The sequence below is a fragment of the Gavialis gangeticus genome, unplaced genomic scaffold (genome assembly GCF_001723915.1).
Source record: "Gavialis gangeticus isolate Ggan-Ray unplaced genomic scaffold, GavGan_comp1, whole genome shotgun sequence".
Taxonomy (NCBI): Eukaryota; Metazoa; Chordata; order Crocodylia; family Gavialidae; genus Gavialis; species Gavialis gangeticus.
The window spans coordinates 68,453,629-68,464,859 of NW_017729024.1; the positions used below are offsets into that span (position 1 = coordinate 68,453,629).

At 39.0% G+C, this 11,231-nt stretch overlaps 1 protein-coding gene across 7 annotated transcripts in view; it reads left to right on the plus strand.

Moving 5' to 3' along the window:
- The window catches only part of PAM (peptidylglycine alpha-amidating monooxygenase), a 265,855-nt gene that overhangs the window by 179,806 nt on the left and 74,818 nt on the right, over window positions 1-11,231 (plus strand). For all 7 annotated transcript variants that reach the window (XM_019517217.1, XM_019517218.1, XM_019517211.1 and 4 more), the window contains 5 exons: window positions 2,289-2,337; window positions 3,296-3,363; window positions 5,256-5,336; window positions 5,489-5,565; window positions 8,287-8,390. In XM_019517217.1, the coding sequence (XP_019372762.1) occupies window positions 2,289-2,337; window positions 3,296-3,363; window positions 5,256-5,336; window positions 5,489-5,565; window positions 8,287-8,390 (379 nt within the window). The remainder of the gene's footprint in view (window positions 1-2,288; window positions 2,338-3,295; window positions 3,364-5,255; window positions 5,337-5,488; window positions 5,566-8,286; window positions 8,391-11,231) is intronic.

Genomic DNA, 11,231 nt, shown 5'->3' on the forward strand with positions numbered 1-11,231 from the left:
CCCCCCCCATCCCCCCCCCTACCCTGCCCCCCCGTGTCAGCCCCCCCCCCCAACTGCCACCACTGCCACCCCCTGCTCTGCCAGAAGTTGAAAACCCTTGCTTTGGAGCAACTAAGGGTCCCTCCATCCCCAAGAGGGGTCCCTGAGAGAGGAACCCAAGGCACCATGGCCAGAGGGCATACCACCAGCCCATCTCATCCATCCCACTGGGTGACCTCCAGTGGGATGGATGAGATGACCTCGACCTCTGACCTCCAGGCTACTAACCTCTGACATTCAAGAGAGAACCTCACAGTGAAGGTTGCATCCTGGCCAGGTGTATCTTGACTCTGATGACAGCCCTAGGATTGGTAGCTATAGAATTGCTTGTATTATTCTTTTCTGTTATCACTGTGTATCAATAAATTTGGGAAAGTCACAGTTGATCTGAGGGTTTTGGGTCCCCCACAACAAGGCATCTGGGTCATAGATCCAGTGCCAACAGGCATGGTACTGAACATCTAATTTTTTGAAAAATGTAATAGTTCAAAATGTATTTGTGAGATTATTCTTTAAAGTGCACACACAAGATTTGCTTTCATTCATGATTTTGTATTTCTGTCCAAATAAAATGCAACTAAAATGTTTTATGTAATATGTTTCATTATAAATAATATATATTTTACACTGTCATTGGAAACAGATTTGTTTCGTCCATCCTCAACAGACATTATGTTTCTTAAATAAAGTTTTTCTTTGATAAGTTAAGTGCCAAATCAATAGTTGTGTGTGTGTGCATATGCATGTGTGTGCGTGCCTGTCTGTCTGTCTGTGTCAGTGTGATGAAGTCTTCATTTTCATTGTAAAGCACACATTTGGCTGTTTTCTAATAAGGGCTAAAGGTGACAGGTATATCAGTTTTGTAGATTTCATTTGTGTATGTTTTGGAGACCTGCAAATATATTTGAATTCAAGTGGACGTCTGAGTTTAGGAGGCTCTTCTGAAACCATGCCTAACCCACTGTAAGGGAACTGCAGTGAGTTGCAGAATCCTTTCTACTTGAGGCCTTATTCTTCAGGGTAGTAGAGCGAGAATTTCATTTACATTGAAAAGAACTGCCTTTCTTTGTGGGTCGTTATCTGAGTACTGTACTGCTTTTGTTTCTGCTTCATCGCATTTCTTACTTCTAAGCCTTATTAGATGCTGCTTTCTGCACACTTGATGCACCTACAGTAAATATGTAGTTTTGATCATGCCTATCAGCAAATAAGATGAGGAAGCTCTCTCTCCAGTTGTTGTTTCTCTTATGCTTATCAAGGAGAGGGGTTTTTTAGTTGTTTTGTTGTTGTTTTTAAAGATGCAGTGCCAATTATTTTCTATTTCATGTGTTTGCTTCAGAAATACAGGTTCCACCAAAAGTAATTTCAAGACATAAAAAATATTCAGATACTGTGGTGAGCAAGATATGAAAACCCACCCAAGAATATTTTAGCCAATTTCTTCACTCATCTAGCATTTCTTTTTTGTGGCTATGCAGTTTTCCAGAAAAGTAATGTTATGATGAAACTCATGCTGATTCATTGTCCACCTATCACTATTGTCCACTTTATGGTTTACCTGAATTTTATTTAAATAAAATTAATCAGCAGGTAAAATATCTAGATCTACTTTTAAGGTTTGAAATTGACTAGATATCAAGCAAGCAGCTTTGTTGGTAAAATGTTAAGTTTTATTGGGTAGCTGGACAAACTAAAATGAGAGTGGTTACGCACTTCTTGTACACAACTACTTTCCTCAAGTACAATATCTGAATGCAAATGCTGATTTTATGATGAGGGAATCCAACCATTTCTGTCAGTAAATGCACTGCCAGTGGATAAAAAGTTGACATTTCTCTTCTGTAAATGTATTTATTTTCACTGATTTATGTCATAAATTAGTCAAAAATGTGTTCTCCTCAAACAGAATTTCTATATTTTTTAATCTCTGCCAAAACATAAATGGTACCATTGACAGTGTTTACTCAGCAGAATTTAGCTATATTTTTGCTTTAAAAGTTAAGGTGAACAATATATTTTTTGAGTTTCTGCCTCTCTGAACAATAAATATTATATTTTTACAGTGTATAGGGCCATGATGTAAATGTAATTTCATCAAGTTTAAACCATAAGACTAAGTGTAATATTCCTATCAAAAACGTATTATTTTTAACAGCTTTTTTTCATCCGCTTACTGAATTGTTGTTCAAATCACAATTCCTCCACTTTCAATTATTAACAGATAAAATGCTCTTTCATGTTTTGTTCAGATAACCACAAGGATTGTTCTGGCGTAACTTTACATCTGACGCATCAGAAGTAAGTATGTCTGATGTTTCTTGGAGTTTATCCAAGTTTGATCTAGGGACCTGTATCTGTTGAGTGTTCTTACAGATTCTAGTTCGAAGAAGTCTTTGTTTTTTCAGAGGACCTGAAATCATAGGGAAGTAGGTGAACACTTAAACACAAGTTTTGAATAGCTTTTCAGTTTTAAAATGAAATGCACCAAAGACTTGCCTGTCAATAAAAATGTTTTTACATTATGAAACTTTCATATATCATGCTTCATATAGGGTCTGGGTACTTGATATATAAATGTTACATGTTACATTGATGTAGAACACTGGTGTAAATTACACTGAGACCCAAAGCATATAGGAGACTGGTTATCTCAAGGTAAATGCTATAGTAGGCTTTAGTATAACATGTCATTATAAGGTTGCAGGGGAGCAGATAATAACCTACATTAAGCAAAAGGTTAATACCCTGGAATAATGCAGAATACCTGCTGTGGTGTAACTTACACCTATCTATTTTTACCATGTTTTCCCCAAGATAACTCTCCACCAAGTTTGAGTCCAGTTATGTTTGTACATTTCTAGGTTGTATGTCTACTTTTTTCACACTGATGTAAATGTTCATTTTCCCAGTGAAAACATGTTGCGTCCAGCTTCATTCATCATAATATTGACTATTATAATATTCTTTTGTAGGCACAGAATAGTGTTAGAAGTTTAGAAAAACGCAAACATTAAATAACTCTGTTTTTGTCTTATTGTGTAGGCCTTTATCAAAATTTGCCTTAAAAATGGGAGAGAGACTCTAACATCTTGTTTCTCCAAATGGAAACCAATTTATAATAATAATTCAACACTTTAAAATTGGTACCCCAAGGGACCTTTCAAAAGAATAATGGATCATATAGCCTGCAGAGGGCTATTTTACAAATGAATTGTTGTGTAGGGCTTTTGAAGTAAATGTAGTTGTTATTTTTCAGGCAGCCTTTGATTGCTGGCATGTATCTTATGATGTCTGTGAATACTGTTATACCACCAGGAGAAAAAGGTGAGTAAAAACTCTAAAAGAATGACTATATTTTCACCTTCATGTGTTTGGGTGTTTATTGTAGAAGATAATTTAAAGAATCTTTGAATTATTTAAAAAAAAAAAAAGTACAGGTACAGGAGTTTATCTGAAACAAATATGATATAAATGACTACATTTAAATTTGTAGTAAATTTCTAGCAGACTAACTTCAGAGAGCTTAGCAATATTGGAGAGAAATTATCATCAATGTAATAGAAGCTGAAAGTTGTCTTAGATTTGATTTGTTTTAAAGATGAATAAGCAGGAGGCAACTCTGAAAGACTTTTAATTTATAATTCAATTCATCCTTTCCCTTAAAGAAATATATAACATCTCTTGCCAAAATGGCCCACTACTTGTTTAAAAAAGTAGAGAGAGAGAGAAAAAACCCTATGCCTATATGTTCTTATATATGTAAGGAAAAAATGTTTGTGATAGATCTAGATCTATCTAGATCTATCACAAACATTTATATATATATTAGCCAACTGCCCATCAAGAATGACTGGGGGGGAGTGGATGGGTATGGAGATGGAGCCCCGGGCTCCTCTCCCCCCAGTCCAGGCCCATTCCCCCTTCCCTCCTGCTGCTTGGGGTCTGGGCCCACTTCTCCCCTCCCCCCACGTTATCTTCTGTCCGCTCTGTTGCCGCCACCTCCAGGGAGTTGCGGGGGGGGGAGGGCAGACCCCAAGCAGCAGGAGAGAAGGGGGAGCAGGAAGGAATGGGTGCGAGCAGCGGTGGGAGCCACCAACCCCCCCACAATGAGTTGCGGCTCCATCCCACGTCCTGCCCCCTCCCTCACCATGGGGGGGCATTGATCTGCCTACCCACTCCCCTTCCCTCCTCCCTCCCCTTCCACCACAACGGACTTTGCATGCAGCTGAAGCTGTATCAGAAATTGGATTGGTATTGGCCAATATGCCTTCTTAAAAATCGGCTGTCGGTATCAGCCCCCCAAAATCTCTATCGGTGCACCACTAGTCTTTTCTTAAAAACTGTTATAACTCCAACCTGTGCAGCAGACTAATATAGGAAGAGGAGGTTAGCTGCAGGATGCCCCTGAGAGAGTTTTGTGATGGGCTGCCAATCAAGGAAACCTTCTTTTTCCTGGGCACCCCACCACTGGGAAAGCTGCTCCCTGATGCTGGGCTGTTAGCACACCCTTTAAAGTTCTGGGCCCATGAACAACTTCTTTGTCAAGGAGCTGCCACTTTTGTCGCAGATCAGCCATTATTTTCCAAGGATGAATCCTATTAACGTCTTGCATACTACAATTTGTAGCAGGAAGTGTGCATGTATCCTACAATTGTGACATCTGGAGGGTGCCTTTGTCTACTCTTGAATCTGGCTTTAGCTCTTGAAAACTGCTGTATGATTAGATGATCTTTTAAAATATAATCTTCAGTGCTATCTTCTTTAAATTACTCTTAATTTACCAAGTAAGAGGAACATAGATAATCTCATTTGTCTCTCCTGTCTACTGTTTTCATGCAGTGCTCAGCACCATAACATAAAAGCAAATTTATAGTACTAGCACATTGAACTATGGCAGCATAGACTGTAAAACAGTTGCTGAGGTTCAGTTGAGAGGGAGATGAATATCAAGTGATTCTTGAAGTGACCTGTATACATATGCACACAAGTTTCTTTGTAAAAATCCTTCGATCAATTAGCATGGAAGCCCCTATAGAAATTTAAGATACTACTAGCCATTGTGTTTTCAGAAATGTTTCTTTGTCTTTTGATAAAGATCCCGGTTTTTTATACAATTTCCTTATTGGTATGTTTCAGTGAAATACTAAAAAAAGTTACTCTTTTGGCTCAATAAGTAACATCTTTAAAATGTTATATCCCTATTTATATCATAACAGTGGTTGATGCTGATATTGCCTGCCATTATAAAAGGTATCCAATGCACCTCTTTGCCTACAGAGTCCACACACACCGATTAGGTAAGAGTTTTATTACCTGTGTTGAGGTTTTAGCACTGTATTAGACCATCAAACTTTATCTACAATGTCTGTTCTTTTTTGTTTGTTTTTTTTCTTCTCCCTTCTAAATCGTTACAACTGATATTCATGAATTGGTTAATTCTTTGTTGTAGGTAAGGTAGTAAGCGGGTACAGAGTGAGAGATGGTCAGTGGACATTGATTGGCAGGCAGAGCCCTCAGCTACCACAGGTTGGTTTGCTTTTGCTTTTTTTTAATTCAATTTTAATTATGGTCTTAAGCAGCTAGACTGAAACCTGTTGAATGTATTTCTGCTTTGTTACTGTGCTTATTCCTGTTTTACAACTGCTTAGGTAATTCGATCCTGACTAGAACAAGAAATCAATTCTATTTGATAAAAAATGTTAGAACCCCACAAAATCATTATAGTGTTCTATGTTACATACTTACAATGTTTACATCAATGCCAGAACTTGCAACCTGGTTGTAATTCTGTGCACCAAAAGTCTTCAGCCCCCAGAGCAGCCAGCTACCTGCATTCCCTGTCACTGCAGATTCCTGCCCCCTCTGCAGTAAGAGAAATGCAGACATAGCATAGCAGCAAGTTCCACAGTGAAGGGGATATCTGTGAAGAGGATGGCTGGCACTGTGCAGCTTTGTGCCACCAAGTTTCCTCCATGCTGGATTGGACCTTCTTGGGCCAGATCCAACCCACAGGCCATAGGTTACCAACCCCTGCCATGCAGTATTGCAGTATTCTGCTATAAGAATTGCACATAAAGATTGCAGACATATTATGCAAGGCAGCTTCATCTTCTGGCACACTGCTTCTCTGCGTGTGATGTCGTGGAATACCAGGAAGCAGTGCAGCAGCATCCATGAGGTGCCACAGGTGGACTAATTAGCACTGACTCTGATGTGTGTGCACTGGCTATTTTGTAGGGCTGTGTGAAGTTTTGCTGGATGTTTTGTTTCAAAGCTATTTCAACACGTTTCAAGCTCAAAACAGTGAAATCAAAATGAAACAAAAGGCTTTGAAACAGCTTTTAAATGAAACAAGGGCACTTCAAGTTTCGAAGCCAAGCTTACTTGACTTCAGCACTGATCCCAGGCAGCAGAGCCAGCCTCCTCTCATCCAGCACACAGATCTGGGGGCTTGCACCCCTGGGAGGAGTCCGGCACAGCCTGGCAGCCCTCCCGGGTGTGCAAGTCCCTGAATCTGCACCCTGGATGAGAGGAGGCTGCCTCTTCCACCTGGGACCGGTGCTGGGCACAGGCTGCACCCAACACCAGAGAAGATTGCTGCCTGACCCAAAGCTTGCACCCCTGGGAGGAGTTCAGCACAGCCCAGCAGCTCTCCTGGGGGTGTGAGTCCCCAGATCTACACCTTGGATGGGAGGAGGCTGACTCCTCCCGGGGCTGTGAGCCCCACGATCTGCACATTGGATGACAGGAGGCAGGCTTAGGCTGGGAGAGGTGACAACAGCAATCTTCTTCAGCGCTGGGCGCAGGCCGTAACAAATGCCAGTCCCAGGTGGAAGAGACAGCCTTCTCGAATCCAGGGCACAGATCTGGGGGCTCACACCCCCGGGAGGGCTGCCAGCTTGTGCTGGACTCCTCCCAGGGGTGTGAGCCCCTGGATCTGTGTGCCAGATGAAAGGAGTCCCAGGTAGCGGCAGCAATCTTCTCCACTGCTGGGTGCGGACTGCAGCCAACGCTGGTCCCAGGCAGCAGCGGCAGCCTCTTCTCATCCAGTGCACAGATCCAAGGGTCCACACCCCTGGGAAGAGTCCAGCACAGCCCTGCAACCCTCCCGGGGGTACAGGCCCCCGGATCTGTGCACCAGATGAAAGGAGGATGCCGCTGCCAGCAAGTGTCAGGAGTTGTGTGTTGAAGAGTTTGAGGTGCAGGTTCCCAGAAACCGCTGTACCTGTCTCCATGAAACTTAGCAGGCTTCATGCCCTCAGAAGGGGCTACCATCCCTGCAATTGTCATCCAAATCAGGCAAGAAATGAGAAAGTTTTAGGCATTTTCATGATTCCCCATTATAACCTATGGATGAAACAGTGAAACAGTTTCGACTAAACAAAATGGGACAGTGCTTTGAAATGAAAGAAAACGACAAAATGAAAGAAAACAACAAAATGAAACACTGTCTCTTCAAAACGGCAAAACAAAACAATGGTGTTTCGCATAGGCTTACTATTCTTATATTTGTGCCATCCTTTTTTGGCGCCTCCTAGTAGCTGAAAGGAAAGGAAGTATGAAATGGCCAACTTTCTTCTATTTTTACCTCATTACCTTTCACTTATTTTGTTGCTTGGAAGGTGAAGAGTGGATTTTAACTTCTGTCTTCCCTTTCCCACCTCCCTTCCACACAGAGGAGAGCATCTGCTATACTGTCAGCCTGATTTCTCAGTGCTGCAGGGAGGAAAACTTATGAACAAGATTCATAATTCATTGTTTTATACCCTTGACATATTTTACCCTTTCAAGAACTTTGCAAAGCTGTCTTCCAAACTAAAACAAACAAAGCCAGCAGGTATTTATTTCTGCTATAAGTCAGCATTCAGGGTGTTCAGCAGGTTCAAAGGAAATTAATGTCATAATGTCACTAGCATAGGTTGTGTTGGGACACTGCATCTAGTGAGAGCCAGTAGAGCAGAGATGTTAAAGTGCTTACAGGAGTTTTCAGATTTGTAGAGGCTTTGTTGCCTATGTGCAAGTTATTAACAGACTGCTAAGCAATGATAACATTTTTGCACAGTCTTTAGGACTCTTTAATCAATTTTCAGGTTAATCACTATTATTTTGTGCTTTTGTTTTGACATATGTAATGTCTTTCTATATATTAAAAATCACATAAAGATAAAAATCACATAAGTATAGACAGGAAATAACTTGAAATTTTCACTAAATCTAAGGTACTAATCTTTTTTGTTTCTCTTTCAGGCTTTCTACCCTGTAGAGCAACCTGTAGATGTTAGTTTTGGCGATATATTAGCTGCTAGGTGTGTTTTCAGTGGTGAAGGTAGAATGACCGAGACACACATAGGGTATGTTTTCTACGTATAATTTATTCAGATAACTTTTTTACTGTTGTCTTGGTTATATACTTGGTTCATACTTTTCATTCCCTCTAAAATAATCCTAGCTTGCTGCTTCATTCTTTTGGAACTGTCTAGCTTTTTCTAAAAAATGTTAAGAATATAAATTTGAGGGACAAGGAAAGACCAGTCTGCCTCTACTATATTTTGCTTATACTTTAGCTAGTAACATTTACCACATTTTTCAAATGAACCCTTCCAGACACGTACCTTCCAGCGACTCCACAAATATGCCAGCTGGGCCAGTCTACAAATAATATATATTTCAAAGCTTCAAAAATACACAATGTTTTCTGTCATTTTGTGTTGATGGTCAAAATGTGTTACAGATAACAAAATACAGATGTAACTCTGTCTCTCAAAATCCTTTATTTTCTTTCTCGGATAGACATTACCTTGGTTTATAGTTCATGGTATATTTTGAAATATAAACATAAGCTATCAGAAAAGGAAAAAATAATATTATTGGATAAAGCATTTGCTTTGTTTTTGAGAGAAAAGTAAAGTTTTCATTATTCATCCTGTTATTACTTTTCATGATGGTATTCAGTAGGAAATAATATCAGGGCTTTAAAAGGTGTGTTTTACTTAAGTATAGATTGTAAAAAGAGATGTAGTGGCCTAGTATTAAATGGCATTTTCACACATACATGCGTCACAGCACTGGGTACGTTGGAAAATGCCTGGCATTGCGATGTATGCAGTTGTATAAGCAGCAAAATGCGCATCACTGAGAAAATGACAGTGGTGCACTTTTGAACTAAAACACCTCAGAGGTGCTTTAGTTTGAAAGCACACCACTGCCATTTTGTGTGCGCTGACATGCATTTTGCCACTTACACAACTGCATGCAGCGGAGTGCAGTTCGCCTCAGTTTGCAGGCGGAGCAGACTCAGTTAATCAGTTCTGCTCTGAAGCAGCAGGTCTCTGGCATATTACTGGAAAAATGTATGCGTATAAATGACCAAAGTATCCGTATTTTGATTTTGTGCTCCACACTTCTTACAGAAAGAAATTGAAATACTTGCGATGATAGGATAGCAGCAACTGAAGTAAAGATGAATGTATTTGAAAACTGGTTAAAGTATAAAATAAACAAAACATAAGCGTAACTGGAGTTAAGATACAGACTGAAACACTATTGTAAAATACTGTAGAAGTTCTACAATGTACTTCATTATAGTATAGACTGAAAAGATATCTGTTGAACAGGATTAGGTTTTAAAGAGAAGAGAAGAAGGTTTTGTATGGGGTAGATTTTTTTTAATATTGTTATAAGCCTGTAACAGTTAAGAGTAGTATATGCTTCATGAAAATTTCTGCTAATTCCTGTAATTTTAGGCACTGGAATTATCTCTTTCCATGTAGGTGTAGTAAACTTGATATAGCAGTCCTGTAGAAGTTCTTGTGTTCAAATGTCCCTCTTCCAAATGCATATGGAAATTAAACTGATAAATTGAAAAATTACCCTGTTTAACCAACTTAATATTTGAATATGTCTTGGTCATAAAAGCTGGAAATAAGTATTAGGAACAGCTGTGCCTTGACACTAATGTTAAACGTTTAAATATAAAACATTTACATTTTTATTATGATTTGTGTCTGATATTCATGAAACAATGAATGGTATAGGCATATGTTTAAACTGTTACACAGGAGGCTGAAACATTATATGAACGTATACAAAGCAACCATAATGGGAAGAAATTATCATCATAATATGAAATATTAATAAACATAGATGAAAGGTATACCATTAGGTCCATAGCTGATATTCAGCATTTGTCTGGGAAGATATTACTAATACAGCTAAACATATATAAAGGATTCATGCATGTATCTTACTGAAAAACAAATAAAACCCTGTGAAACTGAAAATAGACCTCAGAACTGTTTTAATAAGACTTGAAGCCATTGCTCAATGCAAGACCTAACATGGAACATTATTGAAAATACATAGATTAGTAGTATCTTGAGTTGAGGTATGTCGCTACTGAGTTTTAACATCATTGAACAAAGTACATGAAGCGGAGAAATTAGAGTTCAGAATTTGTCATTAGACATGCGTGATTGTTTGTTTTAGTTATGCAGTGTTAGTAGTAGACTCTTTGAGGCCTGGAGGAGCCATCATGGTCATTTAGTATGACTGCCTGCATCATGCAGGGTTTAGAACTTCCTCCGTTAGTTTCTTCATCCCACCTACAATTTTTGAAAACAAAGTGGCTGAAAACAAGGTATTGTAATGAAAAATGTTTTTATCCAGTCTTTAATAGCAGTTGTCACTTCCTGGACTATAAAGAAAATGTAGTGAGTATGTTATTTATTATACTTGTTTAACTCAATAAATAGGAGTTTACTCATTCCCCTGAATATCAGACTGTATTCCCTAGATTTTTAATTTCTCAACTACCTTGAAACTTCTGCTTGATAGACATTTAATTTGCTCCATTGAAAATCTTTTATTGGGTACTCTTATCCACTTCCCTTAAACTGTACTCATAATCATTTTCTTCATATCTGGTATTTGCTTTTTTTTTTTCTTATACTGCACTATTTGAAAGGCAGCAAAGTCCCTTTTCTCTTAGTCTTTGTTTCTGAACACCATATTCCATTTGGCATCCAACAAATGTATTCTTCAGTATCAACCCTTACTTAGTATTCTGCCCCTTTTGTAATACACCCTGGTATCTTCTTTGATTTTTTTTTTTAACTGCTGCTGTTCAACTGAGTGATAGCTTTAATGATTTTTCTACCACTTCTAAACACTTTCCTAATCAATGTGCTGGATGA